The sequence below is a fragment of the Vidua chalybeata genome, chromosome 3 (assembly GCF_026979565.1).
Source record: "Vidua chalybeata isolate OUT-0048 chromosome 3, bVidCha1 merged haplotype, whole genome shotgun sequence".
Lineage (NCBI taxonomy): Eukaryota > Metazoa > Chordata > Aves > Passeriformes > Viduidae > Vidua > Vidua chalybeata.
Genome location: NC_071532.1, coordinates 39680403 through 39707393, shown reverse-complemented (window position 1 = coordinate 39707393; position 26991 = coordinate 39680403). Strand labels below are relative to the sequence as shown.

General features: G+C 42.9%; 1 protein-coding gene across 5 annotated transcripts in view; it reads right to left on the bottom strand.

Annotated features, from left to right (window-relative positions):
• The window catches only part of RIN2 (Ras and Rab interactor 2), a 74642-nt gene that overhangs the window by 34100 nt on the left and 13551 nt on the right, over positions 1–26991 (bottom strand). For 3 of the 5 annotated variants that reach the window (XM_053939616.1, XM_053939615.1, XM_053939621.1), the window contains exon 2: positions 15781–15873. In XM_053939616.1, coding sequence (XP_053795591.1) covers positions 15781–15837 — 57 coding nt within the window. In that variant the 5' untranslated portion in view covers positions 15838–15873. Of the gene's footprint in view, positions 1–15780; positions 15874–22363; positions 22420–26991 lie in introns of those variants that run through there. The other 2 variants (XM_053939617.1, XM_053939620.1) reach the window with 2 other exon arrangements.

The window sequence follows — 26991 nt, the reverse complement described above, 5'->3', positions numbered from 1 at the left end:
TCCCTCCCAGAAAACAAAATCTCAGGGAGCTACAGCAAAGAACTCTCATCCAAACTGCATGAACAGTGAAGTAATCTTAATGCTTTTGAATTTGTATGCCTACCTTGAAGATAACTCTGCAGAAATTATTCCTGAGAGGAATTCTTCCATGCTTAGCAACTTTACTTCTTTTTCTAGAGAGGACTTAAACAAAATGGCACATTTCAAGCAGCCTTATGCTCACATTCTATTCTACAGGCTAGATTTCTTGGGTATGCTACATAGCCTCCATGACAAATCAGCCTTAGTCTCTGAAAAGTCAATACACTCTGGACAAGGAAACCAGGTCAAAGTGTGGCATCAAACCTCAAACTGACCTGCGAAGTTCCCCAGGATGGAACACACCGCAACCCAACCAACACTAATCACCTACCACCACGTATTCCACTGGCACTAAAACACTGACCTCCAGGAAGAAGCCCCTCACTTTTTTCTAGAATAAACCACCAATATTTTCAGCAATTTCCAACTAATTTTCCTTAAATTCCCTTCAATGACAAAAAATATTGCTCTTCTCTTGACTCAAGAGAAGAAAATCTTACGGAGTTGCATCATTTGTGTATCCTTGCAATTAACTGACACATACTGTTAACAACAGCATTTTTCTATCAAATAATATAAGGTGTAGTCATGATTTTATGACAGCATTTCCCAGTATTTAGGATCAAGGAAACTTCTGATGATTATACAGCACACGTGATGCACATGTGACTAGCATAATACAAGATGAGCTGTTAATAACATTTTTCTACAAAATGCAGGAAGGATCCTGTTATGTGTAATAGGTATAATTTGCGCCTATAAAATGATATATGGGTAGGAGTTTTTATATGATTAAAATATAGACACAAAGCAAGCAAGCCAGGGCAAGGGGGCTGCCTCATGTATGTTGAAACCATTGTCGATAAGGCTTCACTTACAAGTTAATACATGTGGCTCCCTCGGAAATGGGCCATTTCTCGAGATAATCTAGGAACTCCCAAGTGATGATTGTCCCAACAACTACTCTAGACTGGGATCACTTGAACCTCTGAAAATTACATCTCAATGCAGAGTTCTGTAACTCCAACTTTATGAGTATGTGGGACTTTGAAAGGGAAGAAAAGGCTGATCGCCAAAATCCCGGCCTCAAGCAAAATAAACTGTATAAAAACTGCTCTTGCCGAATGGATGGTGTGAAGCATGGGAGACCTTCGGCTAGAGCGGTCGGACCTGTGTCTCACCCAGCACTGATCCCGTGCTTGGCACTGTCCTTTTCTTTGTGGCTGGCTCAGATAGAATTTTATCACTATAATAAAAATTGTTTTTTTCTTTTTAATTTGGCTGGGTCAATTTTTACCTATAACAATCTTGGTGAGCCCGACGTGATCTGATTTGGGCCATCCAAGTGCTCCCTGCCCTTGGTCTGGGTGGCGCCCCGCTTATTTCAGCGGCCGGACAGGATTGGGGAAACCTGCGGAACCAATCAGATTCCAAACCAAAAGCCAAAAGAAAAGCCACAATCAGAAAGGGATGAAACGGGCCCAGAGCTCTCGAGTATTTGGAGTCAGAACCTCCAAAGCTGCAGCAGCAACTTTTTTCACTCATAAAAATCTACGTGCACGAAGAATCCACGTGGGAAAAAGGACCATAAGTATCGCGTGGTTGAGGGTGTGATCGGACGTGTGTATGAGACGTGACATTGTCACGAGGCAAGAGTGGCCCCAAAATCGCAGTTCCACTATCCCACGAGGGAAGTGGTCGGTTAAGGGGGACACAAGTGAAACTGGGTGAACTCACATCACACAATAAAGACTGCAACTCAAAGGGGGGTTCAGGGGTTTGGTTACGGGAGGATCGGAGGAGGAAAGAACGTTCTCGGATACTCGAGAATTGGGAAACTCCTTTGACCTAGGACTTGGGAGTCCGGGAAAAGGTAAGAGAGCTCATTTTATCAGCCAAAAATCCACAGATCGGTTTGCTGTGCGACTAGTAGGCTGATAAGACTTGGTCGGGAGAAGACCAAGTCACACATGTGGCGATGGCCAGTTGGTTTTGGAGTCATTTTTGGAGTTCAACACAGAGGTACGGTAAAGAAATTTCAAAATGGGACAAAAGAAAAGTAAGATCCAGGGAAAAACCCAAGAGAAATCAGGGAAGTTGAACACGGGGAAAAGGGACGGGGTGCCCGAAATCCCGAGGGAAAGCTCCGTGGAATGGATGTTAGAACATTGGGAGGAATGTCCTGCAAGGCAGGGGAAGTTAAAGGAGAAAATGATCCATTATTGTGTGGAAGTATGGGGGGGTATGGAAATTGGGAAGTGCATGTTCTGGCCCACGTACAGCACATTTGATACGAGAATGTGCCAAGCTCTATTTGACTATCTATATGGGGAAAGCAGGCTGGACAGTGAGGAAATGGACTGCAGCAGGTTATGGGAATATGCCAGTACAAGACTATTCCTGGTCAAGACCTCTGGCAACAAAGTAAGTCCTAGCAAAGCATGGGAACTCCTAAAAAATCTCCCACGACCATATCAGGTCCCTCCTCCTCAAGCACAGGCCCCCATACCCACCTCAGCAGCCCCCCCATCACAACCCACACGGGCATCGGCACCGCCACTTAATACACAGCCTTCGGCACCAGTGGTACCGGACACACTGGGACCTTCCCAATCCCTCCTCCCCACACAACACATGGGTGACTTTAGCCGCACACTTCACACTGGGGAATCCACATCTCCTCCTGCCAGTAGAACCCAGTGGAAAAAGAGGAGAGATAATACCTATGATAGTGAAGATGATAGACCCAACCTCTACCCCTAAGGGAAGTACCCACCACTCCAGGAGTTATTGGATACGTAAACGTACCGATTAACACCAGGGATGTGAGAGCCTTTAAGAGAGAAATGGGAAAACTGATGGATGACCCTCTGGGAGTGGCGGAGAGGTTGGACAAATTCTTAGGGAACAGCATTTATTCGTATGATGATATCACCGCTATACTAAGGTCTTTGTTCAATGCCGAAGAGCATGATAAGACAGGCTGCTATAAAGGACTGGGAATTCAGGAACCCCCAGGGCGGGAGTGGGGCCGAGAAATGGCCTGAACAGAGGCCTCAGTGGAATGCCCAGGCGAAGGAGGACCAGCTTAAAATGACAGGACTGAGGAACATAGTAATACAAGGTATCCAGGGGGCAGTGCCAAAAGGACAAAACATTAGTAAAGCATTGGGGGAGTGCCAAGGGAGAGACGAGACACCCATCGAATGGCTAGAGAGGCTTAGAAAAAGCTTCCAAATGTATTCAGGGATGGACCCTAATTCTCCCGTTGGGGGAATTTTGTTAAAAACCCAAATTGTTGCCAAATCATGGGAGGATATTCGGAAAAAGTTGGAGAAAATAGAAAATTGGCAAGAGAAAAGCCTGCAGGAGTTACTAAGGGAAGCCCAGAAGGTTTATATGAGACAAGAGGATGAAAGGCAAAAGGCACAGGCAAGGGTGCTGGTAGTGGTGGTCAGGGAAGGTCAAAAGCAGGAGCAAGCCAAAAACCCAGGGAAGTCAGCACAAGCTCATCGGCCCCAAGGAAAGCCAAAGAAGGACACAAACAAACAGGTAAGTGGCCCTGAGTGCTTTTACTGCAAACAGAAAGGGCACTTTAAGAGAGAATGCAAGAAAAGAATAAAGGATGAAATCATTTCCCAGGAGGATTAGAGGTGTCAGGGGCTCTATAATTTCGGGTCCAGAACACCTGGAGAGTCCTTGATATAGTTAAAAGTAGGACCCCAGAAACAGGAGCTAGTTTTATTGGTTGATTAGGGGGCAGAAAGGACCACGGTCTAAAAACTGCCACTGGGGTGTACAAAAATAAAGATTCAATGGTGGTTACTGGGGCAAAAGGGGAACCCTTCAAGGTACCAGAGCTAAAAATGTGGAAATAGAATCTGAAAATAAAATCTGTCTTGGGAATATCCTATTAGTAGAAGAAGCAGACTATAATTTACTGGGGCGGGACTTGATGGCAGTCCTAGGGATAAGTCTAATTGCACAGAATTCACAGCTCACGGTAAGTCTATATAAGTTAACTACTGAGGATGAAAAACAAATAAATCCCAAGGTCTGGCACACTCAAGGGGAGGCGAGAAGGTTGGATATGGAACCCATACACATCGAAATTGAGAGGCCGAAGGATCCTATATGGATCAGACAATATCCCATCCCCCTGGAAGGCAGACAGGGATTAAAACCTATAATAGAGGATTTAATAAAAAAGGGCATGCTGGTGCCTTGTATGTCAAGGCATAACACACCTATTCTGGCAGTGCAAAAATCAGATGGGAATTACCGGCTGGTGCAGGACCCTAGAGCTGTAAATCAGACAAAAAAAACTTTGTTCCCTACGGTCTCAAACCTCTACACCTTGTTAAATAACGTATCTCCGGAGGACACTTGGTATAGTGTCATAGATTTAAAGGATGCCTTCTGGACTTGTCCTTTAGCCAAGGAAAGTCGGGACTACTTTGCCTTCCAGTGGGAGGACCCGGAGACAAAAAGAAAACAGCAGCTAAGGTGGACCACCCTGCCACAGGGGTTTGTGGATTCACCGAATCTCTTTGGTCAGGCCCTTGAGAAAATATTAAGTGAATTTGTGCCAGTACAAGGGACCAAATTACTGCAATATGTGGATGACCTGCTGGTAGCCGATCCCAAGGAGGATGATGTAAGGATTGGCACTATAGCCTTGTTAAATTTTCTGGGAGAAAAGGGGTTGAAGGTTTCAAAATCTAAACTAGAGTTCACAGAGCCCGAGGTGAAATATCTCGGACAATGGCTGACAAAAGGTAAAAAGAAAATTAGACCCAGACAGGGTAGCAGGGATCATCACCTTGCCTCCACCACAAACGAAGAGGGAAGTCAGACAACTACTGGGGCTCCTGGGTTACTGCAGGCAATGGATTGAAGCTTACAGCGAGAAGGTAAGATTTCTTTATGAGAAGCTTACCACAGACAGGGTTAAGTGGACAAAACAGGATGAGGAGGGCTACAAGGAATTAAAAGAAACCCTCATGGCAGCCCCGGTATTGAGCCTCCCAGATGTAAAAAGCCCCTTCCAGTTATTTGTGGACATTAGTAACCACACTGCCCACAGAGTCCTAACTCAGGACTGGGCAGGGACCAAAAAGCCGGTCGGGTTTGTATCAAAACTGGACTCTGTAAGCAGGGGGTGGCCCATTTGCTTGCAAGCAATTGTGGCAGTGGCAATATTAGTAGAGGAGGCCAAGAAAGTAACGTTCGGGGCCTCATTGGTAGTCTACACCCCCCACAATGTAAGGAGCATTTTACCTCAGAACGGATAAGTGGCTGACAGACGCTAGGCTCCTGAAATATGAAGCCATCCTGATTCACTCTCACGATTTAGAACTACAAACTACTTTGGCACAAAATTCTGCCCAGTTCATGTTTGGGGAAGCCACAGGGGTTCCTTCTCATGATTGTGCTGAGGTGGTGGAATTACAAACTAAAATAAGACCTGATTTGGAAGAGGAGGAACTAGAAGATGGAGAAAAATGATTTGTGAATGGGTCAGCAAGGGTTGTAGATGGGAAGAGAAAATCTGGGTATGCCGTGATAAATGGGAAAACTGGGGAGGTGGTGGAATCAGGACCCCTGAGTGCCAATTGGTCAGCTCAAGCTTGTGAGCTCTTTGCAGTATATAGAGCTTTACAGAAACTAAAAGGGAAAAGGGGAACAATCTTCACAGATTCAAAATATGCATTTGGGGTGGTACACACCTTTGGAAAAATTTGGGAAGAAAGGGGAGTGGTTAATACCTGTGGGGGAGGGTTGGTGCATGAGGAAATAGTCAGGAACATTTTGGAGGCCATTAGAGGGCCGGAGGCAATTGCCATAGTCCACATGAAAGGACATCAGACTGGAATGCAGTTCAGAACCCGAGGAAATAACCTAGCAGACAAGGAGGCAAAGAGTGCAGCTTTACTGAAGGTAAGCACTCCAGAGATATGGAGGGGGAAGTCCGAGAATACCTCCCCCATCCCTCTCAAAGGGAGATTGAAGGATACCAGAAGATCGGGGGTCAGCTGAAAGAAGGTAAGTGGCTATTACTAGACAGGAGGGAATTACTGTCCAAAGATTATACCAGAAAAATTCTGGGAAGGTTGCACCAACAGACACATTGGGGGGCCCAGGCACTCGCAGAACAATTCTTGAGATTCTTTGGGTGTAAACAGGGGTGTCTGATCTGCCAAAAAGTTAATCAGGCAAAAACCCAGCAGGTGGCATTGGGAAGCCCCCCAGTGGCATACTGGCCTTTTGAAAGGATTCAGGTAGATTTTACTGATCTACCTAAAGTGGGGAGATATAAATTCTTATTGGTTATAGTGGATAAGCTGACCCATTGGGTAGAAGCTTTTCCATGCTCCTAGGCTACAGCCCAAATGGTATCGAGGTTCCTATTGGAGGAAATCATATCTTGATAGAGGATAGTAAATTGTATAGACACAGATCAAGGGACACACTTCACCTCAAAGGTCATTAAGCAACTGGCTGAGGTTCTGGGAATCCGCTGGGAATATCACACCCTGTGGCACTCCCAGAGCTCTGGACAAGTTGAAAGAATGAACCAAACATTAAAAGCCCAATTGGCAAAATTTATTATGGAAACTAAAATGTCCTTGGTAAAATGGCTCCCCTTAGCCCTGTTAAACATTCGAACTATGCCACATTCTGAGACTGGCCTCTCCCCCTTTGAAATGTTATATGGGATGCCATATGAACATGGCCGGTGGGACATCTAAGAATAGAGGATGGGCAGTTACAGCCCTACCTTATAGCCATAAGCAAGAACCTTCAGGAATTACGGAAACAAGGAATAATAATGCAAAACATCCCCTTAGGCTTCTCCATACACAAAATACAGCCTGGGGACAAGGTACTCATAAAAACTTGGAGGGAGGCTACGCTAGTACATCACTGGGAGGGCCCCTTTCTTGTCCTCCTGACCACAGATACAGCAGTACGGTCGTCAGAAAACAGGTGGACACACGCATCGCGAGTAAAGAAGATTGAGGTCCGGGAAGGGACACTGGAGTGGAGAATCACCTCCCCACTAGAAGACCTGAAATTAACCCTGCGCCAGCCAAGTAAATGACTGATAGGGACCTGATAAGGTGCTCTGTACCAGATTGTGTATGTTACCCATTTGTGCATTTTATTTGTGAATATTGTGACGAGGTTTGGGTAAAGCACTGCAGAAGGGGAAACTGTCTGGGAGGGTTGTGTGATAAGTGTCAGGAACAGGAACAGTACTTGACTAGCCAAGATTGGGAATAATTGAGCAAGATTCTGCAATTTGGTTTCGCTTATTTCAAGACGGGCTAAGGAGTAAACTACAGTCAAAGGCCCGAATCATTGCTGTTGAGTACCGGAGGTTAAACAAGGTACCCTGCAGCGCAGACACTGTTAAGTTACACGGGTGGGGCATTTTCAAACGGAGGTATGTGGCTCGGTCCTGGCATGAAACCACAGGAAACTATTCCTGCTGCCAGGAAGATGGTTTGCCCCGCCGCTGTGGGTGTGTGGACACCCAGTGGGTGTCGGTATAGGCAGAGGAATGTTAGTGGTGGGAGTAATCCTGATGTACCTGAGTCTAGCAACATGCCTCAACATTAGTACGCCAATAAATACGCCAATAACACTTCCGACCTGGAGGGGCGGTGCCCCAACGGTGGGTGCGGGCAGACAAAGCGTACTGACTGAGAAGGACAGGGGGAGTTGGGGGGTCCGACATTCCCAGCCCCAAGAAACTGCAGCAGGGGTGGAGCAGAGGAACTTTGTTCCAAGAACGACACTCAACAGGGGGAATACAAAATAAAAGAAAAAACCAAATTCCATTTGCAAGGAGCGACCCCTAAGGATGGGCAGTCAATACACAAAATGCACAGGAGGAATGCCGAATCTGTATCCCTCTCAGCCTGTGATAAGTGTAAACGTACTGTATGGGTTGGGGGAAAAATGGAGTCTGTGTTTGTAGCTCATTTTCAGGCAAACCCCCTGTACTATGACAACAACCTGTTGGGAATGTGTGTAATGGGAGGCAAGACATACTGGGTGGGGAAGAATTTGAACTATGAGAGTAAAAAGTTCCTCAGAAATGAACCAGTTATCCTTGATTTTTTAGAAGATCAGGATGACAGAGCTTGCTTCCAGTATGACAGAATATTTTGCTTTTCAAGGAATAAAGAAGGGGTGGACCCGGAAAGCAAAATAAAACAGGTAACACAAGAGTTAAAAAGACAGAAGGCAGAGGTAAGAAAAAGAAGAATGGAACAGGAGAGGTTAAAAACCTTAAGTGAACAATACGATCAGCTGGAGAAAGAATACACTAACGAGGGCTTACCTGCATTGGATCAAAATTTATTTGTAGATCTGATGCCAGAAATTGCCACGGAATTAGGTCTGGCTAATTGTTGGATATGTGGAGGGCTCAAGTCCCCGGAGAAGTGGCCATGGAAAGGTGAGGGTTTAGCACCAGAGCAATTGTTAAAATGGGAAGATACTAAGACCCCAAGAATAATTCAGAGGTCTGAGGGATGGATCCTAGACAAAAGGGTAATTGGAACATTCTGCCTTAGCTGGGAAGGGAAAGAATACACTGAAGTGCTGGGATACACCCCGTGTGTATCCACTTTAACTGTGAATTCTTTTAACAAAAGCCGGATCTGGCAGCCAGAAAGCCCGGCAGGGTACTGGGGTTGAGAAAAAGGGGGTCAGTGTGAATGGAGTGATAAGATCGGACTCTGTTGAAACAAAAGCCCTGGAGCTAACCCTTACCAGTCCTTAAATGAGTTAAGTAGATACTGGAAAGAGCCTGAAAGCACAAAAATTAAGTGGAAAGCCCCAGATGGTTTGTATTGGATTTGTGGAAAGAAGGCGTACAGTGAGCTGCCTCAGTGATGGAAGGGATCATGTACGGTAGGATTAATAAGGCCTGTTTTCTTTACCCTACCTCACTCTGAGCGCTGTTCTGAAGCGATACGTGGAATAAATAAATAGACTTCATAACTGGGGTAGTTAGGAAGTGGGTATGTATGTCAGCGCCCGGCACAAGTGAGGTAGCTCTCCAAAACTTGTGCCCTGAGCCTCAGTCTGACCCACACATTTATTCCCAAAGATGTTCCATATGCAATACATTGCACAATTTTTTCATGCATATTCAACCCCTGGCCCCGCCTGTCCTCGCCTCTCATGCTAAATAAGTCCACGCCCTTCTGGGCATGCGTGGTTTGCTGTGGTGGTCATACGGGGGTCTCTCGGTGGTCCTGAGGCTGAAGATTGTGGTCTTCCTCATTGCTAAAGTTTTCCTCTCTGCGCGTGCGCTTTTGATCCTTTGGTGCTTATCTGAGTAGGTCTGTCAGTCTTGATAGGCTTGGAGACAGAGGAGCTTCTTTATCTGGGTTCTTTGCCTCTTCTGGTATTGTTCTTTATGCAAGAAGCTTCAGAAATTTGCCCTTTGTACCAGGCAGAGGTTTCTTAAGTAAAAGGTTAAAATTCAATACATAACTCTACAAGCTAAATTATAAATGTTTAATTCATTTTGTTAACTTAACTCCGAAAAACTCTGTTTCAGTTCATTAGGGGCCCCCTTATACAAGACCTTAAGCAGGAAAAAGAGGAGGTTGAAAAACAAGTTCCCTATCTTTGGTGGGGGTCAGACCTGGGGTGAGGAAGAGTGGCCTGCAGAAAGGATAATAGAATACTATGGTCCTGCTACGTGGGCCCAGGATGGGACTTGGGGGTACAGGACCCCGATCTACTTATTAAACCACCTAATAAGACTACAGGCTGTGGTAGAAATTGTATCCAACCACACCTCGGATGCCCTTGAACTGCTATCTAAGCAGCACTCCCAAATGAGAGCTTTTGTATATCAAAATAGAATAGCTCTTGACTATTTGCTGGCCGAGGAAGGAGGAGTTTGTGGGAAATTTAGTGAGTCGGAATGTTGCATAGAAATTGATGATTATGGGGAAACTATTAGAGACCTAGCAACTGAAATCAAATGTGTAGCACATGTTCCTGTACAGAAATGGCATTCAATACTCCAAGCATCCTGGTGGGACCACTTGTTTGATGGGGCTTGGTGGAAAAAAATAATATTTTTCATTGTATGTTTTGTGGCTGGAATCATATTCCTGCCCTGCTTGATACCCTGTTTTATCTGACTAATCCACTCGATGGTACAGGGGATGCAGGTGACGGCCCTGCACACGGATCCAGAATATGCTACAGGAAAATTCAATCAGGTATCAAAAATCATGAAATTAGGAGAAGAAAACCCACACAGCAGAGCAGCCGAGGCCTTGGCCAGGTTTGAAGGACAAATAAAGGGAGGGGGAGACACTTGCAACCTTTACCAGGAAATTCCCAGGGAGGAATGGGGCGATGGGATCACAAGGAACTAAAGGAGTTCGTGTATTAGAAGGTAACCACATGGGATCAACAGGGAAATCACCAAATGTAGAGTTTTTAGAAAAGACACGAATTAAGGTGTTAATGTAGAAGGGGAGGGATTGTTACGTGTAATAGGTATAATTCGCCCCTATAAAGTGATATATGGGTAGGAGTTTTTATATGGTTAAAATACAGACAAAAAGCAAGCAAGCCAGGGCAAGGGGGCTGCCTCATGTATGTTGAAACCATTGTCGATAAGGCTTCATTTACAAGTTAATACATGTGGCTCCCTCGGAAATGGGCCATTTCTCGAGATAATCTAGGAACTCCCAACTAGATGATTGTCCCATCCCTGGCATCTCAATGGTGAAAGATGTATCTCAATGGTAACTCCATCGTCAATGTACATCCTTCTTGGACTTTGGATTGTTCAACCCCATGCAGAGAAAAGAGACTTTATGAATATGTGGGACTTTGAAAGGGAAGAAAAGGCTGATCGCCAAAATCCCGGCCTCAAGCAAAATAAACTGTATAAAAACTGCTCTTGCCGAATGGATGGTGTGAAGCATAGGAGACCTTCTGCTAGAGCGGTCAGACCTGTGTCTCACCCAGTGTCGATCCCGGGCTTGGCACTGTCCTTTTCTTTGTGGCTGGCTCAGATAGAATTTGATCAATATAATAAAAATTGTTTTTTTTTTTTTTTTAATTTGGCTGGGTCAATTTTTACCTATAACAATCCTGGGTATGTACTATTAATAGCTCCAGCCCTGAGGAAGCAAGCAGTAGCAGAAGGCTCTGACTTTTAGTGCAAGGCTAAGAATACTGGAATTCTTCAAAGAGACTTGTGTTTTTGCAACAAGTACAGTACCTCTTTGGCTGGAAATAATGGGAAAACTCACCCCTTTGATTCAACAGACTTGAATCAACACAGTAAGAGGCAACTTCCAAAGGAAAATGCAACAGAAATGGATGTATACATTTGTCAGAGGCCTCTGTTAGTGTAAAACAGCATACATGAGCCCAAAAACTTAAATAGTAATCAGAAGAAATCTGTTGGGGACTGTTTAGGTCTGTGAAATAGATACTACCCTACTATGCTATAGAAAGAGGAGGTTTACCTGAAAAATGCATTTGGAAATATGATGTCTTCTCAGATGGTTAATTAATCATTATTTCATAAAAAAAAACAAAATTAAAATGAGATCTTATATAACATGATAAAATAATTATTTTTGTGTGCAACGATTTTTCATTTGGAATTTACTTTTGATTGTCCTAGATTGCAAGGCAAGATGTATTCTATTGCCATCTGTTAGAGGTGTGGTAGTTATCTTCTGTTAATTGGGCAGTTTTCTTTATCTCTTCCACAAACCAATCCTCCCCCCTGGGGAGACATCTGCTGTTAATGGACTATTGGATGTCACTGCATGGCTGATAAAATTACAGCATCCCATTGTGAGATGCTCTGCCCAGAGGGAGGAGCCAAACATTCCTAACTAGATATAATTTGATTTTCTGGGACACCAGACTCAGCCTTTTCCAAGAGGAACAGCTGGGTTTTTCCACTGGATCTTCAAAGGAAGATTACACCCTTCTACAGGCTCGCTGCTCCAATAGGACCACATCTGCCACTCCAGGAGGACTGCAGCCATTCCAATCTGGACTGCTACCAACACCCTGACCAAAAGGGTGTCAGGTTGTATTCTGACTCTGTCAATGGTGTTTCTTTGGTATTATTTAATGTATTTTGTTTTCTTTTTCTCTTTTCCTAATAAATTGTATTTCTGACTTGGAGTCTCTCACTGGTTTTGCTTTCAAACCAGAACACTGAAAAAGAACTGTAAACTCAAAAGACACTACAGTATAACCACTGTAAACCCAAATAATTATGACTCAGGCAACATGAATTCACACAGCAACCCAGTACAGTACTGCCTAACCAAATCTACCCCAAATATTAGATTGCCAAATACCCATCTACTAACTGTTTACATTCCTAACATCCATGAACGAAATAATGAAATGCAAACATCTTAAACGACAGCATTTCCTTTCATAATGCACCACACTCTTCTTATTAGCAATTGATTCAGAGCTCAACAAGACTAAGCTCGGCTCATGGGAGCTGGCAAGGGTGACAGCAAAACTACATACAGGCCACAAACATGGCACCTCAGCACCCCAGTATTCTCTCACCATAACACAACATCTATTTTGCTTTGCATCATTCAGAATGTTTTACAAGCAGCAAAAATCAGTGTGCTCACCAGAAGCAACTCACTCCCAAGGGGCTCCAGTCACATTTGTGAAGCTGCTCTATTGACACTCACATCACTGCTGTGCGTCAGAGAAATAAAGCACATGCCCAGGACCAGATATAGACAGTGCCTCTCCCAGAAGCCCAGCATAACTACAGCTCTTATTACTCACTTGACGAGTTTCCTGTTCCCAAGAAGACAGGTGGCTTTGATTTGATGTCTGTTCCCAGACATTTTTAGAAAAAACTGCATGACAACTGAATTCCTGCTCTTTGTGTTGAAACATAAATAAGCATGTACAAAGAATTAAAGAAACAGCCATAATTCTGAGAAGGCACTAAAAGAATCAGCCAAGGTGACCACTGCAGAATGTTTCCAAGCCCTGAGATTTACAAGAACTCAAGAGGAAAAGGTAAGATGGGTGCTTCTAATCTGGCAAGGGGACACAGGCTGAAGACAACGAGATTAGAATCAGACTGGACAAATGAGCCTCAGCACTTACTACTCCCCCTTCCTGCCAGCATCTCATTTTTCGTTCTTTCTGGAGACCTGCATCCTCTTTGGCATCATATCTTTTCCTTCCTGTTTTGATAAGCAGAACATAGCAACCCTCACAGAGGGGCCTGTGTGATGAGGTGGCCAAGTGCCAGAGATGAGCCCATCTGAGAATGCTGCTTCTGAACTTGTGCAAGCCTCTGAATACAATCCAATATTTTGATACACGTGTATCTGCAGATTCTGGTGAGCTATGAATTCTCAAGGCTGCTGACATTGTTCAGTATCTTATTCATCAGAAACTAAGTTTTACCTGATGCTTGATTCTGGAATAGAAAAGCTTTACTGGTGTAAAACCCCTGATGCCAGTTCAGTAAACACTGGAACATTTTGATGAGAAGGAGGATAATTCAGTAAAGAGGACATTTGTCAGAGACATATATTCAGCCCCTTGCCTTACCACAGACTCTCTCTGTAACCACTGGCAAGCTATTCAGTCCTAGAATTATCCAAGACTAACCCCAGACTAACCCTATCATTGCCTCATTTTTACTACTTGCTGGCTCTGAGCATTCACCAATGACAAGGTGTAGAGTCCACAAAATTCAGCCTCTAAAACTACAGACTTCTGCTCTGCCTAAAATGGGGACAATACCGTTTTCCTTGTGTACTAACAGTCAAAAGAATAGCTGTGGAAAAAAACTAAGAGATGGTTAGAAGCTGTAGCAATGAGAACTACTTAAGAACCAGAAAAGATAAGATAAATTTGGAATTTCCCAACTGGTATTTGTCAGCGATTTTTCTGGCAAATGTTGCTGAGAATGGTAAGATACTCCCTTAAGAAGATTTAAGTGCCCTGAGAATTTGCATACCAATGTGGTAAAGGTTTCTTAGGCAAGTGCAAACTAACAAGCACAACGTGAGAGCGATATGCAAGCACAGGGAACAGTCTGTGCATGTGGGAGAACATACTGAAGAACAGATCAGCAGAGATAAAAGGCCGTATCTTGATTACTAGGTCTCCTAAACACAGACAGACAAAGCAAATTAAAATAATGCAAACTCAAAAAATCTGATGTGCCAAGTATTTTGCTTGCTCACCAGCTCAGCTGTAGCAAACAAATGTAACTGTTGCCACAATTCTACACACATGGCGGAGGGAGGAAAAAAAAAGGTAATTTCACTGTACACACACACTACCAGGTGCACTACACATAGGCTGGGCACACTGACTGCCTGCAGCTTCCAATCCCACACTTTGTGCTCAGAACCATGGTCCAACAGTGCAACTTCGCAGGGATGGTGAGGGGTCTGGAAAAGTAGCTTGGAGGCATCTTTTTCCTTGCCAGCATGTCCTTAAGAAATTGTAGGACCTTAGTTTTCCAATTTACAATGTTTCTTGAAATTGCCCAGGCAGACTGCAAACTGCTTTTCTAATAATTTAGAATAACTGCAACCCCATCATCATGAACAAAACATCTATTCTAGCATCTATTTTCACATAAGAATTATAGAAGGAGATCCCAAAGGACTGCAGAAAATGACTGGGTGCTTGCTTACAGTCCCATCTGACATCAGGATACATGCAAGAGACAACCTAGAGATATTTCTTGGAACTAAGACAGTTCCTTGCTGTGATTTGAAAAATAGGGCTATTCTCCCTATTTGGCTGTGGAGTGCCATCAATAAGGCTGATGTTTGTACTCCTGAGTTATGAGAGTTAGCTGAAGTATATTGCAGAACTGAGAGGTGGTTTCCATCACTGGATGACCCTGTTAACTTCTGGGCAAGACAAAAGGAAAACATGATGTCACTGCAGCGCTAATCATTCCTTTCCTAAAGATTTCCCCAAGGGAAACTTGTGCCCTAGAGGAAGAGAAGGAATGGAAACAGCAACACCCCAAGATGGCAGCACTAGCATCTTTCACTGGAAGAAGCTACAGCAAGTGATGAATATTCTAAGGGATATGATCACTTAATTCAGTGCTCAAAAGCACCTGTAAATTGTGATTGCTCCCTAAAGCAAAACCCTGCCCAGCAAGACCACCACTGTGACCCGCCACATAGTTAACAGGATTCAGTCATCTTTTGAAAACTGCACTGGTAACTCCTACTGCAGTCTGGCTTTTTGGGATGCCAGTTGTTCTCAAAATAGGCAAGGAAATGAATCCAATTTTCAATCCAGTAATGGAAATCATAAACCTGTACCACAATTTTAAGTGACACAAATCCAGTTTATGAAGGCTCCAATAATTTTATGCCTGTGCATAATAAAGCTTATGTTCTCAGCATTAGCAGCAAAGAAAGCCATGACCTATTTTACACTAAATATTCTACTCCAGGTACAGAAAAAAATATACATGTGAAATAACTGGGGGGTAATCCAGCCACAAATCTGCCTGTAAAAAGAAATGCCCAAGAAGTACTTCCTGTTTTACAGAAAAGGCTTACTATGTATCACAGAGGGTATTGCACATTCTGCTGCGCTCATTTCACATAAAACCACGTACTTTATGTTCTGTGTAAGTATCCCATTTACCTTAAAGAAACTTCCTCTTGCGTCCACACAATGGGTTCTCATTGTCAAAGACGACATCTTCCCTGAGAAGACTCCACTGTATGCCTTGATCTCCTAAAAGCAGACACATATTTGTAATGGTTAGTCCAGTCTGTAGGAAATTCCTCTGCAATTCTAAGCCACAGAAACAGTCACAACAAGCCTCCTGCCAAACCCTTTCCGTCAACAACATTGTGCCATTTATTTCCTACCAGAGTCCTTACATATCCCCTCAGTCCATTATTTTTCCATAAACTGCTTCAAAAATACAGTGCTACTCAGAGTTCCGTATCTCTCCCTTCTTTTCACAGCTGATCCCGTAGCTGTGACTAGATTTTAATGTGCTCATTAAAAAAGAATGCTAAAACATAATGATTGCTTTCTTTGTTTACTTGACCTCAGTCTGCAGTACAAACAGAACAAAATGTTAGATGTCATTACAATCCATTCTCAAATACTACAGTATTAGCAGGACTTATCAGGAGAGGAAAAAAAACAGTTTAAAATCACCCACAAGGGAGAAAACATTCTACCATTAAAGTAAAAACCAACAAACAACAACAACAAAAAGCCCAAACACCCCCCAAAAATGCTGCTTCAGATTTCTAAAATGCAACTGAGTCATATTCAAGTCAGGAACTGAAAATTAATTTAGGAAGAAGCAGCATTTTCTGCTATCAGATAAACTGAACCAACAGTTCAACACCCAGGACGATACATTAATGCATCCATCACATAAGGAATATCAAGAGGGTGATCTCCGTCTGAAAGTAGAGTAGCAGAGTTCCTCTAAAGTCACAACCAATTCACACCAGTAATTTGTGAATCAGCTTCTGAACTAAGCAGGATTCAGTTCCATGGCTAAAAAGTCACCCTAGGATTTTTACAGGCAAGCTGTAACTGTACTTAAGCAGCCTACCTCTCCTCCTTGCACACACATTTTCCAACCACATAGCAGGGAGTTATGCTGGAAGTTTCAGCTACTAAAAGGGGCAAATAATGCAAGTGCAAAACATTACAGAGTAGAGATGGAGGCACAGCTTTGGATTTGATACAAGCAGAAATTAAAATAAAAGGCTGTCAGCAGCAGTGAAAGCCAAGTTTAGTGGCGTGGCTGCAGAGGGAGATGGAGTAGAACAAAGCAGCTGGGACAGAGAATGCTGACAGGTAAAACCCCAAATTTGACACATACTCCACACCAAATACATGCATGCTTCTGCTTCCCTCTAATGCCTTATGAAAAAGAGTTGACATGGGTTAGGAAGACTAAGGCAGAAGGAAGAGCATAAATGAAAAGAAGGATTAAACGAGAAACGCCAGCAAGCAAAAGTACTTGAGAAAACAGAGAGGTACAAGCAGGAGAAAAGAAACATTTTAGTTTTAACATGTAGCAGGAAGCCTTAAATAGTTTGCCTTGTTTCCAGAGGTCCTACCACAAGAGCACTAGAGGTTACATTTTTCCACTTGCATTCTGGTTAAAAAGCAGCCATGCCAGGAAGCTCAGCAACCTGCTTGTTTCCCAGGCAGGGTTTGCAGACTTTGAAGGCTGAAAGTACAATCTTGAATTCTGCACTGTTGTGAAAACCAAACACTAGGGGATGAGCAAGAGAAGACAAAAGAGAGGGCCGAGAAAAAACATTAAAAGTAAAAAATTCCAACTTTCTTCCTAAAACAGTATATTTAAAAGATACATTCTTGGTGAAGCTCTAAAGAATTGTGAACTGTGTTTCTTTACCTAGAAGTGTGCTTAAATAACTTGACTGCACTAATCTCATAAGAGATTATGTTCAGCAGGTGGTTTTGCAGGTGCTATTAAATGAGTTGAGCTCTGTCTCCTCATTTATCATATACACAAGGGTACAGAGCAGGTGTTCCCCTCTGGGGAGCATAAGAAATTCTATTTTAAAAAATAAATCTTCTTTAGATCAATTCTGGAAAGAAAATTTTTACCTGAGAGTGTTAAGGAGTACATTAGAGGGTTATGAGCAACATCCTGCAGTTGTCTGTACATCTCTAGTCTCAGTCATTAAGCACTTCAATTACAAACAACAACCCCTTCACAGGAAATCTCATGCGTTTTAATTTTTTTTTTTCAATTTAACCACAAGGATGTCTGCATACAATCCTATTACCAAAGACAATGCTGGGATTTTTACATTCTCCACTCAAATGTATAGAGGAAGGAAAACACACAAATACAGAGTTTTTGCCCTTCAAAGAGTGGTATGACTCCAGTCAGAAGAAAGTCTCAAAAAAAACACCACTGCTTATATCACTTGTAAGAGGTTCTGGAGCTCTAGACTTCTTCATAACTTCTATTACTGTCACTATTTATGCAACATTACTGCTATCTGTAGGACCTTAACTCTGAGCCTCAGCTGGGCTCTTCTCAGCTCCACACAGCCAGTGAATCAATCCCCACCATCTTTCATGGTTAGAGTGTAATTTCAAACTAATCTAGGGTAACCTAAATAATTTTTCATGTTTGAGTGGGTTTTAGTATTTCTGACTAAAATCAGCACAATGGGAAACACTGATAGGCTTCTTTTTGTTTTTTGGGAAGGTTTCTTTTGGTGCAGATACTTCTTTTTTACCATGCAATAACACAAGAAGATACTTGGGCTTGCTGGTAAAATGGACTGCCAGGGTGGGTGCAACACCCCAAAACATGGGGGTAGGCTCCTACCTCGGAGCTGAGAGGTATTTCCGTATCATGCAGAAAAAAACAAACCTACTGTCAGGAGGCTTAATTTCTCTACATAGCTGTGCACATCTGATGCTTACTCAGATCCAAGACTGGAAAACCACTGCTCTGAAGTTGTACTTGTTGAATTTGGACTGCATGAGGCTGTCAGAAACAAAAAATCTCCGTCCTCTGATTGGGAAGATAGGTGGAGCAAGTCAGCAAAGCATGTCATCTCCTGCACCTACTGGAGAGAAGCCTTTTCTCCTCCTCCAGGCACCGAGGCAGGGAGCCCAGACAGATTCACCCAGACACTGCCCAGATGCTGCCTGCTCAGAAACCCACCTGGAAATGTCATCAGGCTGCAGGAGCCAGCTCACTTTGTAATTCACGCGGCTTTTTGCCTGGCCATTTGGAGGGAAGCCTTCTCTGTCTCCCAGGGCTTTGTCCCAGCTCTCCGTGGGCAGCCGGTGCCGGACACTTCCTACCCACAGCACTGCCTTCCTACAGCTCCCCACATCCAGGACAGAGCTCCTGTGTGTGACCAACAATACAGGGCAGGAGAAGGCATGATCTGTCTGCTTGGCAAATTTCCCTCAAGTCCAACGCTACTGCATGGATGTTCATGCCCATGCAAGCTGTATGTTTCAAAACCCCAGGTGCCTTTTTATCTTTCTTCCATTCCCTTCTCCTGCTGGTTTTCATTCACACAGGAATGCCAGAGCACCTTTCACATGCCTGTATGCAATCTGACTTCTGACTCCTTATCAAAACAGCTCCTATTTTACTCCCTCTACTGCAATTTTACTCGGATTTTTTTTTTTTTGTATGTTCTTATACTTAACTATATTAGAGCCAATGACCACCTCACTGGACTTTTCAGGACCCTTCCCTTTAATTCTCTCATTCAAATCCTGCTTTTATGAAGCAAAACATCTCATTTTCTTTAGCTGAAAGTCCTAGCAAAGACAAGACAGTCTGTCTGTATGCCTCGCCCTAGTCCAGCCACAGCAATCTGTATGAAGTCCCTGCCCACAATCCTCCCACAATCCCACCTCTTCTCTTTCATAAGGAATCAAGGCTATCCAACTGCACTAGCTTCCTGTTCCTTAGTTCCTAACTAGGATTTTGGCCAACCTAACAAGACCTGAATGAGGAAAGACTTTAACACAGATAAAAAGATAGCAGGAAGAGACTTAAGTATGCCACCACTGAAGGAAGAGAGCTATCTGCAGCTTTCCTTTTGCTGGCTGACCCACAAAATTATCACCTTTTTTTTTTTTTTCCTGTATTTTAAATGTAAGTTGCCCCTCTGAAGAAACTCACTCTGCCCTTTTTCATTCTCTACCTGTAAAGACTGTGCAACCACTGAGCACAGACTCTCACAGAAACTACCTCAGGTAAATTAAGAAACGGTTTTACTGTTCTGCAGCCAAGAAAACACAGGAGAAAATATTAGTCCAGACCTTAAGTGTAAGCTGGCAAAGGTCAGCTGATGTTAGAGGCTAATGCAGGTTGCTACCTGTCAGCGCATTCCCTTGGCCAGCAGTGGGATACAGCTGGAATACAATCTCTACTGTCCCATAACAGAAAAGCAAGGAAGCTAGGTAGATACAGATGTACTTGTAAAACCTATAGTGAATTAGTATCATATTACAATCAATTTTTACAGCAACTTATAAACACATAGTATTAAAACAACTAAAATTAATTTGGTGAACCCATTTTCTGGTGGGTTAAAGTAGAAACCAGAAACAGGAAGGATAAATACATTTTGTTTAATTAAAAAAAAAAAAAAAACCCACCCTGCTCAAATGCAACTCTACACTTGACAATATACCAAGAGATATACACAGTACTTCAAATTTTCAGCAAATGTAATCATCCTCATGCAGTTCATTTTCCTGTTCTCCTAGCGCATTTGCCAGTCCCAGGGAGCAGTATATGTTCATCTCTAACTTACAAAGCTCTGGTTTGTCTAACTACTCTGACCTTATCTGAATCTTGGCAAAATTAAACTTTTCCTTTTGAAAGTATTTCCTCTGAGCTGACTGCAAGCCTCCTTCCAGGAACATAGATACAAGTGAGCACAGTATCACTTTGAAAATCTATCAAATAAGACCTTCAGTTTGAGAACTATCACTGGTGCCAGGATCTAGCAGATCTCTCAACTCAAATGTTGCATTGTGTTAACACAGCTGTATCCACAAGCAAAATTCGAGGGGATTATGTAAAAAGAAATTCTAATTTCCATCATTCTTCTGGTGGCAGAAAGGGTTTACAGTCTTTTTTTTAAAATTCAAGTAATGCAAGGGCACATTATTTGTAGAAAACAAGTAAGACATACATCAAAAATGGCAAGTCATTCTTTACACACAGGTGGATTTTTGTATTTTGCCATTTTATTTAAAGAGTTTTAAAAACCTTGGAAATAACAAAAATTCTTTCACTCTCCTTTTCCTTCAAGAACTCTTTATACTTTTGTCTTTGCTACCTAAACATAATGTGTTTGTGTGAGCTGCTCCCCGAAAGAAAGCCACAGCCACCGGTATGATGTCAGTGAGTACTTCTTAGTCAGTATTTCTGCCCTCGATGTAAAAAAGATCTTACAAAGATAGACATTCCCTACTCAAGTAGGCAGAAGGGCCATGAGCAGCTGTTTGCAATCCTTTTCGGGAAACAATACTGTCTTCATAAACTGCAAAGGAAACATAAATATGCAACACTCCGAACTTTTCAAAGGCAGTGAGGGGGGTTACAGGTAAACTGTATCAATGCTGCTCATCTCGCTTAACATAACAATGCTGTTAAATCACAGCCAGCTCTCCAAGGAGGACTCCACCTCACCATGCATTAAGCCATGAAGTACCAGCCAGTGCTTAAGAAACTGTCACCCAGACTGACTGATCTTCAGGGACTGTGACAAGAAACTCACCCGAACAGACCGATTTTCAGTGGCTGTGATCCAGTCTATGCGGCAGTCATGGCATAATTATCGGAGTCAGCCTAAAGTGTGAACATGACTGCCAGACTTATGCATTGATCTTTTTACATCTGGTTTCAGCCAGCCATCATTCCTGCCTCAAACAATCTTTTGCCAGCAGGCTTATTTTTTCCCCTTGATCCCAGATCCTATTTTATGAGACTAAAGGATAAAAGAGGAGTTATTACTTTGAACTTGTTTTACTACAGCACTCTCAGGAGAGGCTTTAAGTCCCATCAGATTTTGTGCAGATCCACTGCCGCACTTACAGCTGTCTACCCACTTCTTTTATCTATGAAGCCATAAATTCAGAAATGAAAGCATCTGAAAATCCCATCTGATAAGGGCACAAGAATCGTCCTGGCTCTGCTCCCATCAACATAAGCAGACATGGCATCACTCTTTCCAGCAGAAGCATACTGTTATGCAAACACTGAATGCCTCAGAAAAGCCAATCCTCAAGCTTTGTACGAGCACAGCATGTTACAAAAGCACGGCACCCTACCAGGACAGTTTGCTGCTAGCACTCTCCCTCTGTACCCCTTCCCAAATTTCTTCTTCCTCTTCCACTAAACAACCTCCTCCTGCTTGCTCCCATGGCAAACTTTCCACATTACTGAAAAGGAATAAAACCCCAAGTCATTTCCTCTGGCACAGCATTTAGTCATGAAGGATACTACCAAATCTCTTATAAGAGAATGATTGTTTGTTGATACATTCATGTCTTGTTTTGCCTCTGGAAATGTCAGAGAAATAAATTTAGGAAGAGATTGACTTTGATTTGGATAACTATTGGGGATACCAATATTTCCTGCGGGAACACGCCCGGGCTTGCCCCGTCGCTGAGCTCAATGGCGGCAGCTGGGGTGGTTTAACCCCAGAGACACCCTTTGGCTCACCCAGAGGCTGCAGGCGGCTGCAAGCTTGCCAGAAACCCCAGTGGACGGTATTCCTCAGTGGAGAAACTTTGGGCTATGGTGAAGGAAGGAGTCACTTCTGCCAGAGGGTTAAATCCAGAGCGTTTATTCGAGCTACGAGCTTCTGAATCCAGTAACAGCTCCAACAGAAGTCCCGACCGCACGGCCGATGCCCGGTTTTATCCTGGGGGCAGGGGGGAGGGAAGGGGCAGGGGATTAACCAACCAGATGAGGGGAGATGGGTCCCAGGGAGAAAAAGGCACCTAGAGTGCCCAATACTCCCTGGGGGGCAGGGGGAATCGTTTGAATCTACCAATCACTCGACGCCCTGTCTGGACTTCTTCCAAGATTGACAAGTAGGGCTCACAGCAGGGGTTGGAGTGGGGGAAAGGGCAAGGGCTTATACATCTAGGAGGGAGAAGACACACCGCAACAGATAACCTTTCAGAACTTTTCTATTCTTCCCAAATTCCCTGGCCCATATACCTCACAAAAACTAGTTGTTTCTTCCAGTATTTCTGTAATTTCCACTTACTATTCGTGCCAACACCACTGAATAGTAAAAATAACAGTCACAAGTGTTTTCAAACATCTTTTTAAAGTTTAACATATAGCTGCACTTCCTGGGAGAAGCGAGAAAAAGTAATTGCTTGAATTACAGTATTAGCTTCACAGTCTAGAGAAACTCCAGAATTCATAGTGATACTTTAATGCACAGGGACATGGGGTTCAGCACCTACATCTAGATGGACATGCACAAGACAACCACCTGCTGGGCTTGACCATGGCTTATTTTAGGCACCTGGGAAAAGCATCTTCTCCCTGTACCATGAAAGCCAGAGCAGGATGAGGGTTTCAGTGCTCAACTCCTAGCTCTTACCTTCTGGCCCAACAGAGGCATCAAAACAAAGCTCTGTCTACTCCACTGACAGAGGTGACGCAGGAAGGGGGAAGAAGAGACCTGACTTCTGATGTTTCAGAGAGCCTGAACACTTCTATCTACTCACATATTTCCAAGATCATAGAATTGCAGAATGACTTGGGTTGGAGATCTAAAAGGGTCTCATTCCAACCCCCTGCTGTGGGCAGGGACACCTTCCACTATCCCAGGTTGCACCAAGCCCTGTCCAACCTGGCCTTGGACACTTCCAGGGATGGGGCCGCCACAGCTTCTCTGGGTACCTGTGTCAGGGGCCTCACCACCCTCACAGGGAAGAATTTCTTCCTAATAACCTAAACTTAGTCTCTGTCAGTTTGAAGCCACTCCCCCTTATCCCACCTTAAAACATTTCTTCTATGTGGCAGAGTACTATGTAAATCAAAGCTTGTGCTCATTTTGCTCAATGCTTCCAGAAAAGCTTAACCTGATTTCCAGTAAGAGCAATTCTCTTTCCAGACCTAGGGAGCACAAATTCTTTTGAAAAATTCTTCTTCACATAATTCATTGAAAAGGATTGCATTTGTTCACCCAAAGCAACATACAAATGGGAAAAAATGGCAGACAGATCTAAAAGTTGTTTGACCTTAAAAGTAAATATGAGACATGGATTGCAAGACAGAAAAGTGATCTTAAAAGAATTGCAAAAGCTGTGATTTTTTTTAAGCCCTAAATATCTTTTAGGCTCTTTATTACTAAGAAAAATAAAAGAAACTGTTAAATAGTTTGTATACCATGAACAATGACAAATATATCTTCTTTTAATTCTAATGCAATAGCATTTTATAGTCATGTTTGTTGCATCACCAATATGCTTAATAGGTATCTCTTTGTAAGAAAATAACTCCTTGTAACAGCAAGCAATGGTTTCATTATTCCCTATGAAACATTTTGCAAAGTAAATTGCTGTTTAGAAGGCAGCCAATGCCAAAGAAATTGCATCCTGCATTTCATAGAATCAGCAGAAAGATTTCCATTAATGGCCATAATTACTGGAATGAGTTCAGCACAGCACACTAAATGGTATGCAAGAAGAATCTGTACAATCAGGAGCCTCTTAGGCTGTTATTCCAAGCTCCATATAAAAGCTTGTGCTATGCACCTCAGCTTCAGCACAGGCCAAGGCATCAGGGCAGTGATTAACCAGGGAACAAACACCCCTCTCTTTATTCTGGTGTTGATCTTATGGTCATCTTTGTGTGACACATTCAAAAGATAATATGAAAATGCCACTAATCTAATGGTTTAGCTATTAACTAAGGAATCACATCATCAGAAATGCACCATACTTGGCACTCTGTTTTTTGGATAGCTCCCAGTGACAGCAGCTGCTCATTTCCAGTACACAGGTTGTTCTTCCTCTGAGCCAAGTTAGCCAAGTTAAACATAGACTACTTTATTTCAGCCAAGTCCATGGTAAAGGCAAATATTTGAATTCCTTAATCAAAACTGTTAAGACATAATCACATGGGACACTTCTCAATTTAGCCTTTAGCATTAGTTAGGAATAATTTCACCCTTTCTTCTTTATTCACACTTTCAACATATTATATGAAATAGTAAATTTTGTGGACCACAAAAACTCAGGCTTTATACCAAACACTATGTTTACAAACATCAAGGAGACAAACCTAAACAGTGTGGCATCGTCTTTAAAACAGAAACATGTTTTGGGATTTCAGGAAGCATATGTGCCCTCTCTGGTCTATGCACAGTCCAGAAGTACCAAAGCTAATGCACTCTTGTGATTTAAGAAATGGGCCTCACATTTGGTGAGAACTTTGATGTGTAATTAGTTTTCGTTCCCCATGTAAACTGAGAACAGTACTGCCCTACATCAGAAGGTTTTCTCAAGGAGTGAACCACTCAGAAGTGACAATTCCAGACACTGCATAGATGGGGGTGACCCACAGGAGCCCCTCACTGTCACCAGGACATGTGCAGAGGAAAGAAAGGAGTGACCAGAGGAGTGGGACAAGGTCCCAAGCTCCTGATCAGCCTGCTGGGAGGGCTGGACTAGCTGAACTCTGCAAGCCCCTTCTAACCTCTGTTTTTTGCAAAGATGTCACAAAGCAGGAAGGGGAAGGAATGGAGAAGTGTGTGTTGGGGAGGTTGGGTATTATTTTTGGTGGGGTTTTGGCTTTTTTTGTTTGCTTCTTTTGCAATACCAAGATATCAGAGGAAAAGCATTAATTTTTCTTACTCAGTTTCACATGGGGGGGAGATTTCCACTGCTCCAAAACCCATTTTTATGTTTCGTCACAAAGGAATTACTAAGTTTACATAACCCAAAAGGAAGCACTAAGTCAAAAAGCATAATATCAGCTTAAATAATTAATAAATCACACTTTTAACTTTGTATTTATTAGCAAATGGCACATACCTCAGCGTGAAAAACTGTGTGAGGAAACATCTAAACTTGGAGCAAACAAATTATGGTACTGTTGGAACTACGTATCAACAGGAGGCATAAAAATTTGGATGTATGCTTTTTACAGGGACAACCTGACTAAACAAACCACAACTATTATTTATCTACCACTGGAAAATGTTTAAAAATACCCTAGACAGTTCACCTACTAAGTGATATGCAAATATTTATCCAAGTTTAAACAAATGAGGGAAACTTGCAGTGATGGAACCTGATTTTTCACCCCCTAAAACAAGTACACTAGATGTTACAGGTCAGCTAGTGTGAAGCCACTGAAATTCTTGAAAGGATTCATTTTCAAGCTGCCTGTTTAAGAACGCATCCTGAACTGCACCAGGTCAGCACCAAGTGACTAACCTGAGGGCACTCCAGCTGCAGGCATGGATTTGCTTTCTGTTCAATAACAATTGTATTTGCATGTCATTAGTTATATTTGCACTAGTGCTTTCTGACCAAGAGGTTAATGTAATCCAACAGACTGTATGAGGAAGATCACATGCAAGTTTTTGTGGTTGCACTGTCTATTTTAAACAGCTGGACATCAGACATGATGGACAATTTGCTTCTTTATTCACTAAGCACTCACTACTAATTTTTGAAGAATGCTGTTGATTGCTTTAAGAAGCACTTTTTGTAGCACACTTCCAATGTGGTTCCACACCCTTGAGGGTACACAAACACAGCAAATAATGAGGCTGAGTACCAAGTAGAAGATTTATTTCTCAATGAACAAAAGAAAATATTTTCACTAGAAAAACTTTAAAAGAAGAGTGCTTATGTCTTGACCTATTTGTTTTGGTTTACGCACAGAAAAGACTCTAAGAAAATCTTGCATTAGTTAAACCAAGGTCACTGCTCTCCACACAAGGTTGATCCATATAACAACACTTCTGCCTATAGCAGAGTTTTCACTGTCCTAACCTAGATCAGATCCACTGGCAATGAACAGGTAAGTTGCTCACTGTAGAAAGCCTGCATGGAGACAGGCTTGGGAACTGGGTTAGCCCCACTAGGGACTTGACACCTTCTGCACCACCACAGCAGAGCACTGCTAATCTGTATTACGTAGAGGGAAAGCCACCACTAGGCTCAGAATGTGTAATTTGTTCCTGAACCACACTCGAATTATAACAGACTGGAAAAAGCAGGCTGAGCCACGAATGTGCGCCAGCTCACTGCTGCACAGGTGTGCCAACACAGCAAGCAGGATACACCCCAAGCACACATTCTCACTGTCCTGTC